This window comes from Pristiophorus japonicus, chromosome 4, assembly GCF_044704955.1.
Source record: "Pristiophorus japonicus isolate sPriJap1 chromosome 4, sPriJap1.hap1, whole genome shotgun sequence".
Lineage (NCBI taxonomy): Eukaryota > Metazoa > Chordata > Chondrichthyes > Pristiophoridae > Pristiophorus > Pristiophorus japonicus.
This window is the reverse complement of record NC_091980.1, coordinates 130,165,673-130,187,191: the sequence shown is the minus strand read 5'-3', so window position 1 is coordinate 130,187,191 and position 21,519 is coordinate 130,165,673. Positions and strand designations below refer to the sequence as shown.

Genomic DNA, 21,519 nt, shown 5'->3' with positions numbered 1-21,519 from the left:
TTAGTCATTGTGGCCAGGGCATGGGAGAAATGGGTTTAACATCTTGTGCCTTTTGCTTTGTGGAATTAAATACATTTACTCCTTCCCCAACTATTAAATGTTGTTGGAGTATCGTTAGTCTTCCAATACTTTACCCAATTCTTATTCATGTGAATGGAGGTTGTGTTGGCAAGTTATTCAACCATGATGGGAGCAGGCAGAAGAGAAACTGTCCCAGAACCACACACACTTGGGTATCCACACTAACCAATGAAGCTGTGACAGCAAGCTGATGCCACCTGTTGCTTTCCCTCCTCACCCAATTGTAGTACCCAGAGTTCAGTGTGCTGAGACATTGCTTGTCTGCCTACAAAGCTTAACAGCAAGCCTATAGCAGCAGTGGTGAGTCCCATTACTGAAGTACCTGGATAATTGAACAGGATCTGTTGCATCTATTGAATACAAACTACTGTTCACGAGGCAGATACACTAAATAGGAAGCGAATCCAGAACTTTTTCTTGACTGGACTGAAATAGTGCAACAATGAATTAATGGAAAATTGGCCTGTGTTTAACAGATGTTACATCTTGTTGGATTGAATTGTCATTTGTACAAAGACAGATAGTTGGAGCAGGTAATTGTATACAGCTTCTCAGTCCCAAGCTCTAGAGATGCCTCCCTAAACATCTTTGTACCTCCTGACTACATACCTCTGACCAGGCTTTTGGTCACTGGGCCAATATCCCATGGGACTGTCAGTTAACCAAACACACCGTTGAACATTTTATAACAGGTGCCTGAATGTCCCAGTCAATACATAGACATTACACGAGAGGAAAACACATTTCATAGGACTGAATCCCATATAACTGTTGCACAGCTCAGTGTAATTCTTGGTTTCCATAGAACAATGTATGTTAAATGAAAAATAAGTCACCACTCAAACTTACAAGGCAACAAAACACAGCCCAATGTTGAACAGTTTATTTATAATTATAGGTTTCAGCTCTTTGTACAAAGTCACAAGCCTTCATTCATTTCAGGACAGGAGCCTGATTATATAAATACAAGTACAAAACACAATAAGTTAAATCCCATCAGTCAGTTTAGTCACTCTCCCCCAGCGTATGCTTGTCAAACAGGTACTCTCGTAGGCCATTCTCAGGGGCTCCTAGTCTCTTCAGGTTGGTGATGTGATCACCAAGCTTCTTGATCATCAAGCTTCTTGATCATCTTCACTTGTTCATCCAAGTAGTGGGTCTCCAGGAAGTCACACAACAGAAAGAGAAAAGAGGGAAACGAGTTATGGCCAGATATAGCAGATATCAAGGAACATCAGAGCATTCCCTCGAGTTAGGATTTTAATTCTCTCAGAGTGGAGAAGGATCAGGTAGGGCAATTGAAATTGATGTACATCTGCTCTCATGATCCAGTAACTCCTGTACAATGTGAGTTTAGATCCTGGAAACAATGGGACCCATTCATTTCTCAATATCCACAGTAGGCCAACTTCCCGGTCCTCTCCCCACCCCCTGAAGAACCCAGAAGAGACCCTCCCCAAAACAAAGTTATTGTTCACAGAGATCTTTTGAAACAGCTGAAGGACAGCAATGTTCCACCACCTCCAATTTACCCTGAAACCCACATGAAGAATTGACATGAGGGTCAGTGCTCCCAGTGGAGGTTTTGTGCAGATCCAGCAGACTCTGGTTCACATTCTTCTCCATCTGCAGAGCTCTTTGCATCACCTCCAGACCATTGCTCCACTCATCCTGCCCTGGTTTCTGAAGAGGAAAGTCACTGGCAGTTCACTTACAATGGAACAAACAAAATACATGAGACAGTACAAGGAAAATAGGGGTGAAAAAGCAATCAGATGTCCATTTTACCATAAACAATGTGTCATAGGTATATGGAATTACTGCATTCCACGACCACAACCATGGAACCAATTGCTTTCGGAGGTATTTGAAACAATCAGGTCTCAGTGTATCCAGACAGAAGGCCACTAGTTTATTGAACCAAACCTTGATGTCAGACAAGATGATCCGTCCTCCACGGTGATTCTGGAATTCCATCAGGTTCTCAGCATGCTCACATTCCTCATGTGACTGCTGTTTGAAGAACTCAGCAAAGTGATGCAGGGCAACATCATCCCGGTCAAATTAGAAGGACTGCGGAGAGAATTTAAAACAAAACAGTTTCTTTAGACCTTGATCTTCATATACAATGCAGCAGTAATTTTTCCCCTAGTTAGTGAAATCTTCATCCTTCAAAAATAGACACCATTTGTAAACTAGCAAAAATGCCATTGACTTCATCATTCGGAGGAGATGAGCCTCACCTCCCAAAAGCACGATGAAAGTTTTTCTTTGCAGGCTGAAACTATAAACCTAAAGTTCAGGAATATATTTCATGTCCAGTCAAACTGAATTCTACTTCTGGATAAGCAATACCTCCTCTACTTTCTGTCATTCACACAAGAGTGTGTAAGTCATCAGGTGGATGTGAAAGATTAAGCAGACGAGACCTCTATTCTAGAGTTTAGAAGGATGAGAGGTGAGCTCATTAGAAACGTACAAAATTCTTACAGGGCTTGAAGGATTAGATGGGGGAGGATGGTTCCCCTTGCTGGAGAGTCTAGAACCAGGGGTCAGTCATTGACGACAGAGATGAAGAGGAATTTCTTCACTCAGGGTGGGACTCTTTGGCATTCTCTACCCCAGGAGCTGAAGAGGCTCAGTTATTGAGTATATTCAAGAGAGAGAGAGAGCACATGATAGATTTTTGGATACCAAGGTATATGTGGACAGTGCAGAGGAGGAGTTGAGGTCCAAGATCAACAATGATCTTATTGAATGACAGGAATAAGCCATTGGCCCCTCAAGCCTACTCCATGTTCTAGATACTACTGCAGAGAGCTCTCTGCAGTGTCCTGGCCAATATTTATCCCTCAACCAACACCAGTAAAACAGATGATCTAATCATTATCTCATTGCAGTATGTGGGAGCCGACTTTGCACTAATTGGCTGCTGCATTTCCCACATAACAGGTAACAAAACTTAACATCTTCATTGGAATCTCCCAAAGTGCTTTGTAGCCAAGGTAGTGAAAGGCATTATAGAAATTATTCTTCTTCCATTCTAGACCAAGTTTGGGCATGGAATGAGAAAAATCCTCCACTCCAGTAGTTTACACAGTAATAGTCTATTACAGAGATCTCAGCAGTGAGCAAGGCTCCAACACCAGGATTCTCAGTACTTTACCTCCAATAAGAACACTAGTGAGGACCTGCACATTTTTCACTCACTGAAGTCCCCCCACTGAAACTGAACAACAGGCCCCTGACCAGGTTTGTGCTCTTCTGTCACACACTCAGGCAGCAGCTGGGCTGGTTTCAGACATTAAACTTCAAGAGGGCAGCTGCTCCAGTGAGAAGTCCATGAACTCAACAAGATGCCCCTGTATTACACACCTGAAGTCCTCACTACCCAAAGACTCTGCTCCCCCAGGGAAGGAAGTCCAGAGAAAAACAACTTAAAGACGGTTCATTGAACTGGAGAGTTAACAACTTTTCAGATTGCAGCAACAAGGAATACAAGACTCACCATGGAGAGGTAAACATAGGAGGAACAGAGCTCCATGTTGATCTGCTTGTTGACAGCAGCCTCACAGTCCTTGTGGTAGTTCTGACACACTTGGGAAGCCATCTTCACTGTCACTTACACAGTTCTAGAACTCACTATGTCTTACACAAGCTCCTGGATTTGTACTATTGGAACAACTGCATTCAAACAGGGTATGACATCACCAATGATGATTGACAATCCCTGAGAACCAATCAGGAATATTCACTGAATTCAGGCACCAATTAAAAAATGAGAGGGAGTTTGGGGGCGGGGTCTGGGGGAGATCAGTCTCAGTGATGTCACTGCCTTTGGGTTCCTTGAACCTCCTCAAATCTGAAAGTGTGTCGTTGTTTAACGCTCTCAATTGAATGAAATGATAATTTTCTACGTTCGCTAAATGGGCTTTTCATAATCTGGCGAAGTTTATTACTTGCAAGTTTCTGTGGCACTGAGACAATATTCAAAGCAATCAAGTCGTCTTGGTGCATTTACAAACCAAGCATTGGCCAGTGGAAGGCGAATTCCATCCTGTGGATGGTGTGAACTGCCCCCAGTTCGAATATAGAGAATGGGCATGTGTCTGAGGTTTGGCTACATGGGGGCATCAACGATTTGTCATTTTTATTCTCATGGAATGATGCCTGGTAAAATTCAATATAGTGAGCGAAAATGAGAGGGAGTGAACATTACTGAACACATTGTCACCCACAGACACGTCTCCATTTGATAGAGGAATTCAAAATCATAAGGTGTCTGGACAGAGTTGATAGACAGGAACGGTTCCCATTGGTAGAAGGGTCGAGAACCAGAGGACATGGATTTAAAGTGACTGGCAAAAGAACAAAGGCGACATGTTTACACAGCGAGTGGTTGGGATCTGTAATGCAATGCCCGAGAGCGTGGTGGAGGTAGACTCAGTTATGGCTTTCAAAAGGGAATTGGATAAATACCTGAAGGAAACATTAATAGCAGGGTTGCGGGGGAGTGGGATTAGCTGAAGTGCTCTTGCAGAGAGCCGGCATGGGCTTGACGGGCCGAATGGCCTCCCTCTGTGCTGTAACCATTCTATGATTCTATGATTTACTCCGGCGTGTTTTGGGGCAGGCTTGATGGATCAGCTGATCTTTTCCTGCCCTTCAATTTGGTGTTGGACGTGTGCTTTTACAGTCGGTTTTCAGTGAGGCAAAAGAATATTTAAATCTGATTGAAATGATGAGGCTCAGAAGTGCTCTAACTGTCTGGCTCATCATAGATTCTATCAGCACAGAAGGAGGCCATTCGGCCCATCGTGCCTATGCAGGCTCTTTCAAAGAGTGATCCAATTAGTCCCACTCCTCAGCTCCTTCTCCATAGTCCTGCAACTTTTGTCAAGTATTTATGCAAGTCCATCTTCAAAGTTGCTGTTGAATCTGATTCCACCGCCCTTTCAGGCAGCGCGTTCTGGATCACAACAACTCGCTGCTCATCTCTCCCCTCTGGTAATTGGCCTTTCATGTGGTGTTTCTCGGAGATCCAAAGCTGTGACATCTGGTTTCAGTGCAGAAGTGGTTCAGTCGTGGATTAGCTGATGAGAGGTGTTCCCTTGGATTAAAACTCTGCTTTAGATGGGGCAGAGGGGGCAGCAGTGATTGAGATCCAGAGCCACCAATCACACCACAGGCACTGCCCTTTCGCGGGAGATGCCACCAATGAGCCTAGTTGACCCACCTGAATCAAACATGTGTCTGTGTATTTACATCTGTATTGATCGAAAGAGCAGGGAGGTCTTACTGCAGTTGTACAGGGTCTTAGTGAGGCCTCACCTGGAATTTTGTGTTCAGTTTTGGTCTCCTAATCTGCTGAAGGATGTTCTTGCTGTTGAGGGAGTGCAGCGAAGGTTCACCAGACTAATACCCGGGATAGCAGGACTGACATATGAGGAGAGACTGGATCGACTAGTCCTGTATTCGCTGGAGTTTAGAAGGATGAGAGGGGATCTCATAGAAACATATAAAGTTCTGACGGGACTGGACAGGTGAGATGCAGGAAGAATGTTCCCAATGTTGGGGAAGTCCAGAATCAGGGGACATAGGCGAAGGATAAGGGGTAAGACATGTAGGACTTAGATGAGGAGAAATTTCTTCACAGAATTGTTAACCTGTGGAATTTACCACCACAGAGAGTGGTTGATGCCAGCTCATTGGATATATTCAGGAGGGACTTAGATATGGCCTTTATGGCTAAAGGGATCAAGGGGTATGGAGAGAAAGCGGGAAAGGAGTACAGAGGTGAATGATCAGTCATGATCTTATTGAATGATGATGCAGGCTCAAACGACCGAATGGCCTACTCCTGCACCTATTTTCTATGTAGTGAATGTCCTGCAGTCACAAAGGGCTTCGAGCAAACTGATGGACATCACATGGTCACACTCAATGGCCACCCTAGTGGGCACCAGATACTGCCATTTGATATATGGTGACTGGAAACTTCTTTGTGATGCAAATACATGGAATGACACAACAGCAATGTCATTGCACTCACTACAGCTCTGAACTATTTTTCTAAAATTAGTTTGTGTAAATGTGAATTTGAGGGTGGATTTTCTGTAGTGTATGTAGCACAGAAATCTCCCACAGCGTCCCCCCCGGCACGTACCCTGGCAATCGGCCCGCACCTGCAAACTTGCTGTTCCACAGTCGACTCGTCTGTGGAGGCTGAGGCTGCAGAATTGCTTGAGGTCAAGAGTTCTGAGCCGCTGTTGCCTGTGTGTGGATTTAGGTTGCAGCTCTAGCTCAGTCGGCGCTGCTCTTTGGGAACCCGGGGAGCAGTAGTCTGTGGAGGAATGAAGTCTTCCCATTTCCCACGGACCTTTCCCATCCATCTTCTGCCGAGAAGCATTAGCCCATCGCCTGCAATGACCCACAAAGTTAAACCGTGCGTCTCACCCCCGAGATACCTGCACATACGCTCTGCCGAGAACAGGTATCAGTTCCTTGGTGTAGGTACGCTGCTTTGCCTTGTCGGGACCAGTTTGGGTCTTGCAGCCGGGTTACCCCACAGTTTCTCAAAAGTTCTCTGACTCATCAACGACGGACCCGATCCCATATCCACTGCCATACTCACTGGGACTCCGTCAATTTTTACTTCCATTATCACTGGGGGCGAATCGTCATTACACGTGTGCAGTCCCAACACCTCATCTTCTTCTGCCTGCTCCTCGCTGAACAGTGGATCATCCACCATCTCCTCAGCCATATGATGAGTCAGATTTCTTTTACACATACGCTGAAGGTGGCCTTTCAGGTGGCAGGTATTGCACGTATACTCCGCAAACCTGCACAGGTGAGCCCTATGGCTTCCTCCGCAGCGCCAGCATGGTGCTGCTTGATTGGCCCCCCTCAGCGGACTCTGAGTTCTAGGACCGCGAGGTCCGTGTTCTCTGCCCCGGGCAGAGCCACATTCTGCAGTTTTGTCTGTGGCAGGCGGTATCCTGTGGACAATGCCTGCCGGTTTTGAGACTGTGTGGATCATTTGCTTGGTGCTGCAAGTCGAGATCATATAGGCCCGGCTGATGATGGCTTTTGTCAGGGTGACTCTGGGTTCCGTGGCTAGCAGCTTGTGAAGGAGGCACTCATGGCCAATCTCTAGAACAAAAACTTCCCGCAACTTCTAGTCAAGGTGTGCGCCAAAATCTCAAGGCAGCGCGAGTCTCCTGACGTCCGCAGCATATTTGGTGACATTCTGGCCCTCGGGTCTGCAGCAGAATTTGTATGTGGATGCTCTCCTTTGGTGTCAACTGGTCACGAACGAGTGCGACCAGCTCCTCATATGATTTGGCCTTGGCACTCGTGGGTGACAGCAAATCCCTAATGAAACAGTAAACCTCATCGCGACAACTGGAAAACAATATCGCCTTATGCTTCTCTCTCAGTGCAGCTAGGTGCCCAGTCAGGTCATTTGCTGTGAAGTAGTACTCGAGCCTTTCGGTAAAATCCTTTAACGAGCCCAGAGTAGCCATGGTTGCATGGAGTTCATCCGCTTCCTCGCTGTCAATGAAGTGGAAGAACACAAATCACTGACTCCACACAGTCTAGTGTCGATGCAACTGCTATGACCTTTGTCCTTTATTATGTAACTCCAGAATGCCTCAGGTGTGGTAGGGAGCCTTTTATACTCTATCTTGCAGGTACTTTCACAGCACCCACTGATGCACCATTGTACTTATACATTTAAGGTACCTGGAAAATACATAACATTTCCCAGTCACCCAATTGTACTTCCCTTGCCCCCTAATAGCATGGCTCACTTAATGAGCTCAGATATTGGGAGTGGAAAATCAGCATTGTGTGCTACTTTGCCCACAAAGCTGACCAGAGAGTCAATAGGAGCAACGAAGAGTTTAGTTAAGTGAGCTACCTGAAGTGTAGTCTACAGGAGTAACGCAGAATGGTGGTGGTAGCTTACTTTAAATAAATACCGAAACTGGGAGTTTTCATTTCGAATGAAATGGTTAAACACTAATGGACTGGAAAACTCTCCATGCATGGAACATTACAGGCACTAACACTTTGTTCTTTTAGGGGTTAAATTGTTGCCATTGATGTAAAGGGCAGAGAGAATATTCATCATTAGTAGGAGCAGTTACTTGTATTCAGCTGCCTTAGGCCCCTGCTGTAGAGTTCCCTCCCCCAGAAATAGGAGCAGGAGTTGGCCATTTGGGCCCTCGAGCTTACTGCACTATTCCGTAAGATCACAACTGATCTGATCTTGGCCTCAACTTCACTTTGCTGCATTCTCCCCCACATCATTAACTCCCAAAGAGCAAAACTTTACATGTACTACATCAATGCAAGTTGTTGGAGTACAGCATTGCAACAATCACTCAAATGCACTAAACAATTTACTCCCATTGGATATACAGAATTGGAATGACATCTTCAACACAATACCTTGACAATGCAGCTCAACCAATCATATGTACACCAGCAGGAAAGAGGAACAATAAAGTGGTTACACAGCCCAGTGTAATTCTGGTCTGACGTTAATTTGAAAATAAACAACCACTCACTCAAATTTACAATGAGATAAAATCCAGTCCTATACTGAACAGTTTATATACATTTCACATCACGAGGCCAAGTCTCACAGCCTGCATAAAGTCACAGGCTGTCATTCTCTACAGGACAGAGTCTCACACAATTATATAAACACTCGTACTGAGCACAATATGCTTGTTCCTGGCAGTCAGTTCAATCGCGCTTCCCAAAAGGTGTACTTATCAAACAGGTACTCTCCCAGGCCATTTTCAGGGGCTCCTAGTCTCTTCAGGTTGGTGATGTGATCTCCAAGCTTCTTGATCATCTTCACTTGTTCATCCAAGTAGTAGGTCTCCAGGAAGTCACAACTGGAGAAGAGGGAAACTAGTTGTGACCAGGAGCAGATATCAAGGAACATCGGAGCTTACCCATCGAGAGTTTGGATTTTAATCCTCTTGAACTGGAGGTTAGTCAAGTGGTGCAATTGAAATCAATGGAATTACTGCATCATTTAGATTAAACGTGCTGCACGATAGTTGCTGGGATACATTTACTAGCCAATGACCACAGTAGGCCAACCTCTGTCCCTACCGCAGGCACCACTCGTCCCACCCACCAAAAAACACACCCCAACATGAAACTATTGGGCAGAGATTTTTGTAATAGGCTCAAGGACAGCAAGGTTTCACCACCTCCAACTTACCCAGAACCCCACATGAGGAACTTACATGAGGGTCAGTGCTCCCAGTGGAGTGTTTATGCAGATCCAGCAGACTCTGGTTCATATTCTCCTCCATCTGCAGAGCTCTCAGCATGGCCTCCAGACCATTGCTCCACTCATGCTGCTCTGGTTTCTGAAGAGGAACATCACAGTGCCTTTACAATGGATTAAACAAACAAGTATTGAAGGAATTACGGATGAAAAAAATGCAATCAGAAGTCAAGGATGCAATGAAGCAATGTGTTAGAATATAGAATTACTGCATTAAGCCATCAAGCACTGGAGTCAAATTGATCAGGTGAGTAGCATAGATGTATTTCAGGGGGAGGTAAATAAGTACACGAGAGAAAAAGAAATAGAAGGCTATGTTGCTGGATAAAGCAAGGTGCGAGGAGACATCTGGAGCCTGATCACCAGCACAGACCAGTTTGTCCAAATGGCTAGTTTCCGTGCTGTAAATTGGAACCAACTGCTTTCGAATGTAAGGGGAGCCATCAGTCCAAGGGAAGTCAGACAGAAGGCCCATTGTTTATGAAGCCAAACCTTGGCAGACATCAAGATATTGCAGCCCCCACGCTGATTCTGGAATTCCATCAGTTTCTCAGCATGCTCACGTTCCACATGTGACTGCTCCTTGAAAAACTCAGCAAAGTGACACAGGGCAACATCATCCCAGTCAAAGTAGAAGGACTGCAGAAAGATCAGAAGAGTAGTTGGGTATCACATGGCAGATCCATTATTGTGCATATTGTACAGAAACTCAATTTTGCTTCTTTCAAAGGGTACAATGTCTCCCTGAATTTCCATGTACAATGTTACACAAGCTAGCACCAGCCGACTGACTTCACTAATGTGGTAGAGAGTGGATAATCCCCGGGCAATAGGGAAGCTGAATAATGGAAAATCAAAAGTGATTGGCAAAAGGACCAGAGGCAACAAGAGACAACTTATTTTTTTTAATAAATGCATGTGGTGCTTGAAAGGATGGTGGAAGTAATTTAAATGGCAACAGCTTAAAAAAAAAGACAATTTTGCAGCCAATGGGATGGAGCAGGGGAGTGGGACAAGTTGGATAGCTCCATCCAACAGTCAGCACAGGCAGAATGGCCTCCTTCACTGCTGCATCATCCCATGGTTATCAATTAAGCTTTGATAGAACATGCTCAAAACTATAACCTTAATCTTGGCACCCAATGCTCAAGTCTGGGTTTAGAAATGAATGATTATTAACAGTACCATTCCAATCATGGTTTATTGACCAAGACCCATTTTGTACAGGCTATACAATGGGCACAACTGGAACCAGAAGCAAAGCCCTTAAAGTAAAGTAGAGATCTAGTCACAGCACACAATTCACATAGTACATCTGGCCCAAGTGTTACTGGCTACATTCATCCCGTGGAACCAAAATTAAGCAGCATTCATTTGGCACCTTCAAAACTAAACATCAAGGCATTCAAGTAGACAACCAGATACAACGCCTCAGTTTGAGGTCATCGATGAAGGTCAAGGTAGAAAAGCAGAGGGGTTAAGGGAGAGTTCCACCAAGTAGGGGGAAAATGGCAGAAGGCTTCACCACCAACAAAGCAAAGGGAGTAAAAAAAAAAAAGACAGAAGGCAAAAACTGGTAACTAAAGCGAGGAGTTCAAGAACATTAGGAACAGGAGTAGGCCGTTCAGCCCCTCAAACCTGTTCCACCATTCAATTTGGTCAGATCTGCAGCTTAACTCCATTTATCCAGCAAGTAATTAGGAAAGCAAATGGTGTGTGAGCTTTTGTTACGAAGCGATTGGAGTTTATGTAAAAATTATGGCCCATGGGGATAGTGCGGGAAGGTGCAATTGAGGAAGAAGATCAGCCAAATGACCTACTCCTATTGCTAATGTTCTAATCCCTTGATAGCCTTACCCAACAAAAACCTTGCCCAGACAGCCACAACCTGGGGTGGGTGGAATGTGGGAAGCAAGGAGAGAGAGAATATGTTCCAGACTTCCACCACACGTGTAAAAAGTTGCTTCCCAACTTCTGTTATAGTATAGCTTTAACAAATGAATCCACTGTGCATCATTGCAGGCTGGGCACAGCACAGAATCGAGTAAATTGACATTGCAGCAGGTGCATTGTGAAGTGCTCAGAAATACAAAACTCACCATGGAGAGATAAACAGAGGAGGAACAGAACTCCATGTTGACCTGCTGGTTGATAGCAGCCTCACAGTCCTTGTGGTAGTTCTGACACAATTGAGAGGGCATCCTAATTTGCTTTTCCAAAAATCTAAGCCTTGTTAAATCATGAAGCTAAGAGTTAGCTAATTTCAACTCCTGCCTTTGTACTGCTGGATAATCCAGGGCGGGACAGTCTCGCTGTGAGTGACATTCCTCAACAGCCAATCACAAGTTGCAGCCTCTGTCAGAGCACCAATCAAGTAAAGGGAGGAGGGGCCATGACTCCCAGAGCCAGTCATGAACTTTGAAGAATGAGCATCATTGGCTGACTCTTTTTGTCGGTGGCAATTGTCAATTTAAAGTCAAGCATGGGCCCCTTTTTAAAGAGGCACAACCAATAAAGACTGCAACTTCACAAAAGATGTTAAAGGAAACTTAACAAATTAAATTAAAATTCTATACCCGAGGTGATGATGCACTCCAGTCCCTCCTCTCACGGAAGGCTGCGAGCGTGCCAATGGACACCTCCTGCTTCATCTCCAGGGACACCCGGGAGCGAACGTAGCCGCGGAAGAGAGGCGGGCAGTCGGGCCGAACGACCACATCGAATGCCCGCTGGCCAGCCTTGTTGACGACCTCTTACCCAGGTTAATTGAATCTTCCGTTGTTTGCGAGTCAGTGTCTTTTTAATAGCTCTGTGCGGTTCAGTGGGTTGGTCATTTTCAGGTATCTGTGGATACCTGATGTCTGGGGGGCCGTGCTGTGTGGCGAAGACAGGTTGAAGTGGACCTTTGTCATAAGGATGTTAAGTGCAAGGCCCATGATTTTATATGCCTCAGTGAATACATCGACTATATCCTAGAGTTCAGCCTCAGAATGTGCGCAGACGCAGGCATCGTCCGCATACTGCAGTTGAACGACTGAGGTTTGGATGGTCTTGGACCTGGTCTGGAGAGGGCATAGGTTAAACTGCATCCCACTGATTCTGTAGTTTAGTTCCACTCCAGCAGGGAGCTTGTTGACAGTGAGGTGGAGTTGGCAGCGAGGAAGATTGAGAAAAGCGTTGGAGCGATGAAGAAGCCTTGTTTGATCCCGCTTCGAACGTGGAATGGGTCTGTAACAAATCCGCTGATGAGGATCACGGCCTGCATGTCGTCGTGGAGCAGGCGAAGGATGTTGACAAACTTTTGGGGGTATCCAAAATGGAGGTAGGACGCTCCATAAGCCCTCACGGTCGACAGTCTCAAAGGCCTTTATAAGATCGAAAAATGCCATGTATAAGGGCTGGCGCTGCTCCCTGCATTTTTCCTGCAATTGGCGTGCTGCAAAGAACATGTCCGTTGTTACCCGTAGGGGACGAAATACGCACTGTGACTCAGGGAGGAGCTCCTCGGCCACAGGGAGAACACGGTTGAGGTGAACTGAACCACATCCCTGTGCAGCATGTTAACTTTATATCGAACCTTGGCAAGACAACACTTGGAGTATTGTGCACAGTTCTGATCTCCATAGAATTATATAGAAAGTTAGAATTAATAATCTAAGAGAGACTTCAAAAGAAACTTCTTTACTCAGAGAGTGTTCAGAATGTTTAACTCGCTATCAAAAGGAATAGTTGAGACAAAAAGCATGGACGCGTTTAAGGGGAAGCTGGATGAACACATGAGGGAGGAAGGATTGGCAGGATATGCTGATAGGGTTAATTGAAATTGGGAGGAGGCTCAGTGTGTGAATCAAGTCCTCTCAGTACTTCGCTCTCCATGCTCATGATTGAAAGACTATTAAATCAATCTTGTCCCATTCGGTTCCTCACCTCATCCTTGAAGCGTTTTACGTTCAAGAAGAACCGCTCACCACTGCAATTTGCCAGAGAGAATGGCCTATTTCTGTGCTGCAGATTTTATGTAATTCTTAAAACAAGGGCATCTGTAAAGTTTTTCACATCGATTGAGCTGAAGAATTTGTTTGATCTGAAACATGAAGCCGTGAAACTCATCAGCACGCAAAACCCAACATGACTTGTAGAATTGTGTCTCATCAACGTATGAATTGTGGTGACATTGATACTCCAAAAGTGCCATTGAGAGATGCAAAGAGTACGGTAAAATAGTGGTTATGTTACTGGACAAGTAATTCAGAGGCCTGGACTAATGATCCAAAGTCCCACCACGGCAGCTGGGGAATTGAAATTCAGTTAATTAAATTAAAATCTGGAATAAAAAGCTGGTATCACTAATGTTGCCCAGGGAGCTATTGGATTGTTGTAAAAACCCATCTGCTTCACTAATGTCCTTCGGGAAGGAAATCTGGCCAATATGACTCCAAACCCAAAGCAATGTGGTTGAGTCTTAACTGCCCTCTGAAATGGCCAAGCAAGCCAATCAGTTATAACAAACCGTTACGAGAAACAATAATTAGAATAAAACAGGATGGACAACCCGGCATTGACCTCGGCACCGGCTTCTGACATGACAATGGTACACCCAGCCCAGTCGACCCTGCAAAGTCCTCCTCACTAACATCTGGTATCTTGTGCCTAAATGGGGAGAGCTGTCCTACAGGTTAGTCAAGCAACAGCCCGACATATTCATAAGCACAGAATCATACCTTTCAGCCAATGTCCCAGATTCCTCCTTCACCATCCCTGCGTATGTCCTGTCCCACCAGAAGGGCAGACACACCAGAAGTGGCGGCTCAGTGGTATATAGTCGGGAGGGAGTAGCGGTAGGAGTCCTGAACATTTACTCTGGACCCTATCAAGTCTCATGGGTTCAGGTCAAGCTTGGGCATGGAAACCTCCTGCTGATTACCACCTACCGCCCTCCCTCAGCTGATGAATCAGTACTCCTCCATGTTGAAGGCCACTTGAAAGAAGCACTGATATTAGCAATAGGCTTCAATGTCCATCACCAAGAGGGGCTCGGTAGCACTGAGCAAGCGGGCTGAGTCCTGAAGGACATAGCATCCAGATTGGGCTTCCGACAGATGGTGAGAGAATCAACACAAGGGAAAAACCTACTGATCTTGTCCTCAGCAATCTACCTGTCACAGATTCACCTGTCCATGACAGCATTGGCAGCAGTGACCACCACACAGTCCTTGTGGAGACAAATTCTTGTCTTCACACTGAGGACACCCTCCTTCGTGGTGAGTGGCTTGAGAATCTATTAAATGTAATAGATTCAAAACAGATTGAGCAGCTCAAAACTGGTCATCCATGAGGCACTGTGGGTCATCAGCAACTGCAGAATTGTATTGCACCACAATCTGTAAATTCATGGCCACACCTCTAGCCAAGCTGTTCCAGTACAGAGACACTGGCATCTACCCGACAATGTGAAAAATTCCCCTGGTACGTCCTGTCCAGAAAAAGCAGGACAAATCCATTCAGGCCAATTTCCGCCCCATCAGTCTACACTCAATCATCAGCAAAGTGAGGGAAGATTTTATCACCAATAATCTGCTCACCGATGCCCAGTTTGGGTTGTGTCAGGACCACTCGGCTCTTGATCTCATTGCAGCCTTGGTCCAAACATGTACAAAGGAACTGAATTCCAGGTGAGGTGAGAGTGACTACCTTTCACAGCAAGGCAGCCACTGATGGAGTGCGGCATCAAGTAGCCCTTGTAAAATTGAAGTCAATGCGAATATAGAAAACTCTCGATGAGCTGGACTCATATCTAGCACAAAGGAAATGGTTGTTGGAGGTCAATCATCTCAGCCCCAGGACAACGCTGCAGGAATACCTCAGGGCAGTGTCCTTGGCCCAGCTATCTTAAGCTGCTTCATCAATGAACTTCCCTCCATCATAAGGCCAGAAGTGGGAATGTTTACTGATGATTACACAGTGTTCTGTTCCATTTGCAAGACATCAAAAATGAAGCAATCCATGCCCACATGCAGCAAGACCTGGATGACATTCAGTGTGGGGCTGATAATGGGCAAGTAAAAATGGCAGCACACAAGTGCCAGGCAATGACGATCTGCAAAAAGCGAGAGTCTAACCACCTGCACTTAACATTCACTGCCGCTGAATTCCCCAGCATTAACCCCTGGGGTCATCGCTGATCAGGAACTGAACTCGCCCAGCCGCATAAATACTCTGGTGATAAGAGCAGGCCAGGCCGGGGATTTTGCGGTGAGTGTCTCACCTCCTAACACCCGAAAGTCTTTCCAGCATCGACAAGGCACAAGTCAGGATTGTGGTGGAATACTCTCCACTTGACTGGCTGAGTGCAGCTTCAGCAATCATCAAGAAGCTCGACACCATCCAGGACAAAGCAGGCCGCTTGATTGGCACCCCATCCACCACCTTCCACATTCACTGCTTCCACCACCGGTGCACCATGGCTGCAGTGTGTACCATCGACAAGATGCACTGCAGCAACTCGCCAAGGCTTTTTCAGCAGCACAAGCCATCCCATGAGCTCTAGCAATTAGAAGGACAAAGGCAGCAGAAGTTTGGGAACACTATCGCCTGCAAGTTCACCTCCACGTTACACAACAACCTGACTTGGAAATATATCACCATTCGTATTTCGTCACTGCGGCAAAATCCAGGAACTTCCTCCCGAAAAGCACTGTTGGAGTACCTTCACCACAACACTGCAGCGGTTCAAGAAGATGGCTGACCAGCACCTTCTCAAAGGCAATTAGTGACGGACAATAAATGCTGTCCTTGAGCTCAAACATTGCGGGTCTCTATAGCTGTTACTCACTTCTTTACCCACACAGCTTAACAGAAAATCCACAGCAGCAGCGGTGCGTTTACTGAGCTACTCGCAGTAATAACTCTGAATGCAAAGAGCATAGATGCACTTAAGGGAAAGCTGGATAAACACAAGGGAGAAAGGAATAGAAGGATATGCTAATAGGTCTACATGAAGTGGGGTGGGACAAGTTTCACATGGAGCATAAACCACAGCATGGGCCAGTTGGCCGAAGTGGTCTTTTTCCTGTGCTGTAAATTGTAAGTAATTCTTAAAACACGAGCACCTGTAAAGTTTCACATCGAGTGAGCTGGAGAGATGTTGATCCATGAAGCACGCAAACCCAGGCCGACTCATGGAACTGTGGCTCATCAATATAATGACATTTTCTAGCATCGATATCAGAAAGGCGCTTGAGTGTTGCTAAGACATTAACATGGAATATCGGTACTTAGCAATTTAATTGCACTCAACACAGTTCTCAGCTAAATTCCTAAAAATAACTTGTAAACACTATTATTAGAGCCGCAGCAATACCATTTGAAACCATTCATTGCCACGAAGGAAAGAAATGGTGATCTAATCCAGGGTGATAGTAATGAAATTCACAATGGTACTAAAGAAAATAATCGCTAGGCTTTTAAAATTGAGTGTTTCAGCAGTGGCCAGGGCAGGGTAGAAATGGGTTTAACATCTTGTGCCTTTTGCTTTGTGGAATTAAATACATTTACTCCTTCACCAACTATTACATTTTGTTGGAGTATTGTTAGTCTTTCAATACGTTATCCAATTCCTTATGCATGTGAATGGAGGTTATGTTGGCAAGTTATTCAACCATGATGGGAGCAGGTGGAAAAGAAGCTGTCCCTGACCCACTGTCCCAGGCCCACTAGAGTATCCACACAAACCACAGTAAGCTAATGGTACCTGTTGCTTTCCCTCCTCTGCCACTTGTAGTGCCCAGAGTTTAGTGTGCTGAGACATTGCTTTTCTACCTCCAAAGCTTACCAGCAAACCTATAGCAGGAGTGGTGAGTGCCATTACTAAACTACCTGAATAACTGAAGAGGATCTGTTGCAGCTATTGAATGAAACTGCTGTTTGTTCACGAGGCACATACACTAAATCGGAAGCTAATCCAGGACTTTTTCCTTGGACTGGAATGGTGCAACAATAATTTACTGGCAAATTCGTCCTGTGTTTAGCAGATGTTACATCTTGTTGGATTGAATTCTCATTTGTACAAAAACAGATCTTTGGAACAGGTAATTGTATACAGCTTCTCAGTCCCTAGCTCTAGAGATGCCTTCCTAAACATCTCTGTACCTCCTTAATACATACCTCTGACCAGACTTTTGGTCACTGGGCCAATATGCTATGGGGCTGCCAGTTGTCCAAACACACCATTGAACATATTAGATCTTATAACAAGTGCCTGAATGGCCCAGTCAATACATAGACATTACACAATTGCAACACACATTGCAGAGGACTGAATCCCATATAAATATTGCACAGCTCAGTGTAATTCTTGTTCAATAGAAACGAAGTTATGTTAAAATGAAAAATAAGTAACCACTCAAACTTACAAGGGGACAAAACACAGCCCAATGTTGAACAGTTTATTTACAATTATGGGTTGCAGCTCTTTGTACAAAGTCACAAGCATTCATTCCCTACAGTACAGGGGCCAGATTATATAAATACAAGTAATAAACACAATAAGCTTGATCCCAGTCAGTCAGTTTAGTCACTCTCCCCCAGAGTGTGCTTGTCAAACAGATACTCTCCCAGGCCATTCTCAGAGGCTCCCAGGCTCTTCAGGTTGGTGATGTGATCTCCAAGCTTCTTGATCATCTTCACTTGAAAGAGAAGAGGGAAATGAGTTATGGCCAGTAGCAGATATCAAGGATCAGAGCATCCCCTCAATTTAGGATTTTAATTCTCTAGGAATGGAGAAGGATCAGGTAGGGCAATTGAAATGGATGTACATTTGCTCTAATGATCCAGTAACTCCTGCACAAATGTGAGCTTAGATCCTGGAAATATTGGGACCCATTTATTTCTCAATGTCCACAGTAGGCCAACTTCATGGTCCTCTTCCCCCACTCCCTGAAGAGCCCAAGAGAGAACACCCCCCCCCCCACCCACCCACCCCCCAAAAACAAAGCTATTGGGCATGGAGCACTTTTGAAACAGCTCAAGGATAGCAATGTTCCACCACCTCCAAGTTACCCAGAAACCCACATGAACTTACATGAGGGTCAGTGCTCCCAGTGGAGATTTTGTGCAGATCCAGCAGACTCTGGTTCATATTCTTCTCCATCTGCAGAGCTCTCTGCATTGCATCCAGACCATTGCTCCACTCATCCTGCTCTGGTTTCTGAAGAGGAAACTCACAGGTAGTTCACTTACAATGGAACAAACAAAATACAAAATGCAGTACAAAGGTAAATAGGATGAAAAAGCAACCAGAAGTCCATTTTACCATAAACAATGTGTCACAGGAATATAGAATTACTGGATTCCACTACCACAACCATGGAATCAATTGCTTTGAGATATTTGAAACAATCAGGTCTAAGGGTATCCAGACAGAAGGCCACTAGATAATTGAACCAAACCTTGATGTCAGACAAGATGATCAGTCCTCCACGGCAATTCTGGAATTGCATCAGCTTCTCAGCATGCTCACGTTCCTCATGTGACTGCTCCTTGAAGAACTCAGCAAAGTGACACAGGGCAACATCATCCCGATCAAAGTAGAAGGACTGCAGAGAGAAATTAAGACAGCCTATTTAGACCTTGATCTTCATATAAAATGCAAGTTATTTTTCCCCTAGTTAGTGAATTCTTAATCCTTCAAAAAAATAGACACCATTTGTAAACTAGCAAAATGCCATTGACTTCATCAATCGGAGTTGAGCCTCATCTCCCTATAGCACAATGAAAGTTTTTCTTCACTGGTTGAACCGATAAACTAAAGTTCAGGATTATATTTCATGTCTAGTCAAACCAAATTCTACTCCTGGATAAGCAATAACTCCTCTACTTTCTGACATTCACACGAGAGTGTGTCAGTCATCAGGTGGATGTGAAAGATCAAGGAGGAGAGATTGAGCAGACTGAGCCTCTATTCCAGAGTTTAAAAGCAGGAGAGGTGATGTCATTAGAAACGTACAAAATTCTTACAGGGCTTGAAGGATTGGATGCAGGGAGGATGGTTCCCCTTGCTGGAGAGTTTAGAACCAGGGGTCAGTCATTGAGGACTGAGATGAGCAGGAATTTCTTCACTCTAATGACTCTTTGAGCCTCCACAGCTCCTGGGGTAGAGAATTCCAGTCATTGAGCATATTCGAGAGAGCAATAAATTTTTGGATAGCAAAGGATGTGGGAAAAGTGCAGGAGGTGGAATTGAGGTACAAGATTAGCAATGATCTTAGTGAATGACAGGAGTCAGCCATTGGTCACTCAAGCCTACTCCATGTTTTAGATACTACTGCAGGGAGCTCTCTGCAGTGTTCTGGCCAATATTTATCCCTCAACCAACACCAGTAAAACAGATGATCTGATCATTATCTCATTGCAGTTTGTGGGAGCATTCTGTGCACCAATTGGCTGCTGCATTTCCCACAACAGGTAACTACACTTAACTCCTTCATTGGCTACAAAGCACTTTGGATATTCCAAGGTAGTGAAAGGCATTATAGAAATGATGATTCTTCCATTCTAATCAAAATTTGGACATAGAATGAGAAAAATCCTCCACTCCAGTAGTTTACACAGCAATAGTGCAATAGAGATCTCAGCAGTGAGCAAGGCTCCAACACCAGAATGCTCAGTACATCACCTCCAATTAATGAGAACACAAGTGAGGACCTGCCCACATTTCACTCACTGCAGTCCCCCACTGAAACTGAACATTGTTTCAGGTCAACAGGCCCCTGACCAGGTTTGTGCTCTTCTGTCACACTCAGGCAGCAGCTGAGCTGTTTTCAGATATTAAACCTCAATAGAGGGCAGCTGCTACAGGGAGCAGTCCATGAAGTCAACATGATCCCCTGTATTACACACCTGAAGTCCTCACTGCCCAAAGACTCTGCTCCCCCAGGGAAGGAAGTCCAGAGAAATACAACTTAAAGACAATTCATTGAACTGGAAAATTAACAACTTTTCAGAATGCAGCAACAAGTAATACACGACTCACCATGGAGAGGTAAACATAGGAGGAACATAGCTCCATGTTGATCTGCTTGTTGACAGCATCCTCACATTCCTTGTGGTAGTTCTGACACACTTGGGAGGCCATCTTCACTATCTATATTTCACTATCCTCTGCACAGTTCTGAAACCCATGCTGTCTTGCGCAAGCTCCTGTATTTATACTATTGGAACAGCTGCATTCAAACAGGGTATGACATCACCAATGATGATTGACAATCCCTCAGAGCCAATCAGGAATCTTCCCTGAATTGAGGCACCAATTAACAAAGGAGAGGGGATTTGTAGGAGGGGTCTGGGGGAGATCTGTCTTGGTGATGTCACTGCCTTTGGGTTCCTTGAACGTCTTCAAATCTAAAAGTGTGCCGTTGTTTAACGCTCTCACTTGAATGAAATTATAATTTTCTACTTTCGCCAAAGGGGTTTTTCATAATCTGGCGAAGTTTGTTACTTGCAAGTTTCTGTGGCACTGAGACAATATTCAAAGAAATCAAGTCGTCTTGGTGCATTTACAAACCAACCATTGGCCAGTGGAATGGGAATTCCATCCTGTGGATGGTGTGAACTTCCCCCAGTTCGAATATAGAGAATGGGCACGTGTCTGAGGATTGGCTACATGGGGGCATCAATGATCTGTCATTTTTATTCTCATGGAATGATGCCTGGTAAAATTCAATATATTGAGCGAAAATGAGAGGGAGTGAACATTACTGAACACATTGTCACCCACAGACACGTCTCCATTTGATAGAGGGATTCAAAATCATGAGGTGTCTGGACAGAGTCGATAGACAGGAATAGTTCCCATTGGCAGAAGGGTCGAGAACCAGAGGACATAGATTTAATGTGACTGGCAAAAGAACCAAAGGCGACATGTTTCCACAGCGAATGGTTGGGATCTGGAATGCAATGCCGGAGAGGGTGGTGGAGGTAGACTCAATCGTGGCTTTCAAAAGGGAATTGGATAAGTACCTGAAGGAAAAATTAATAGCAGGGCTGCGGGGGAAGGGCGTGGGAGTGGGACTAGCTGAAGTGCTCTTGAAGAGAGCCGGCACGGGCTCGACGAGCCGAATGGC

The 21,519-nt window shown here is 44.9% G+C and overlaps 2 protein-coding genes and 1 pseudogene across 2 annotated transcripts; all 3 read right to left on the bottom strand.

Moving 5' to 3' along the window:
* Nucleotides 1–1,086: 1,086 nt before the first annotated feature.
* On the bottom strand, nt 1,087–3,691 carry LOC139262571 (ferritin, higher subunit-like; annotated as a pseudogene).
* A 5,145-nt stretch (nt 3,692–8,836) lies between these two features.
* Nucleotides 8,837–11,601, bottom strand: LOC139262570 (ferritin, higher subunit-like). The gene is made up of 4 exons (XM_070877733.1): nt 11,500–11,601; nt 9,893–10,039; nt 9,353–9,482; nt 8,837–9,012 (listed from the first exon to the last, which is right to left on the bottom strand). The coding sequence occupies exons 1-4, from the start codon at nt 11,599–11,601 to the stop codon at nt 8,837–8,839; spliced, it is 555 nt and encodes a 184-aa protein (XP_070733834.1).
* Nucleotides 11,602–17,968: 6,367 nt separating this feature from the next.
* Nucleotides 17,969–20,531, bottom strand: LOC139262569 (ferritin heavy chain B-like). The gene is made up of 4 exons (XM_070877732.1): nt 20,430–20,531; nt 18,847–18,993; nt 18,434–18,605; nt 17,969–18,084 (listed from the first exon to the last, which is right to left on the bottom strand). The coding sequence occupies exons 1-4, from the start codon at nt 20,529–20,531 to the stop codon at nt 17,969–17,971; spliced, it is 537 nt and encodes a 178-aa protein (XP_070733833.1).
* Nucleotides 20,532–21,519: the final 988 nt, after the last annotated feature.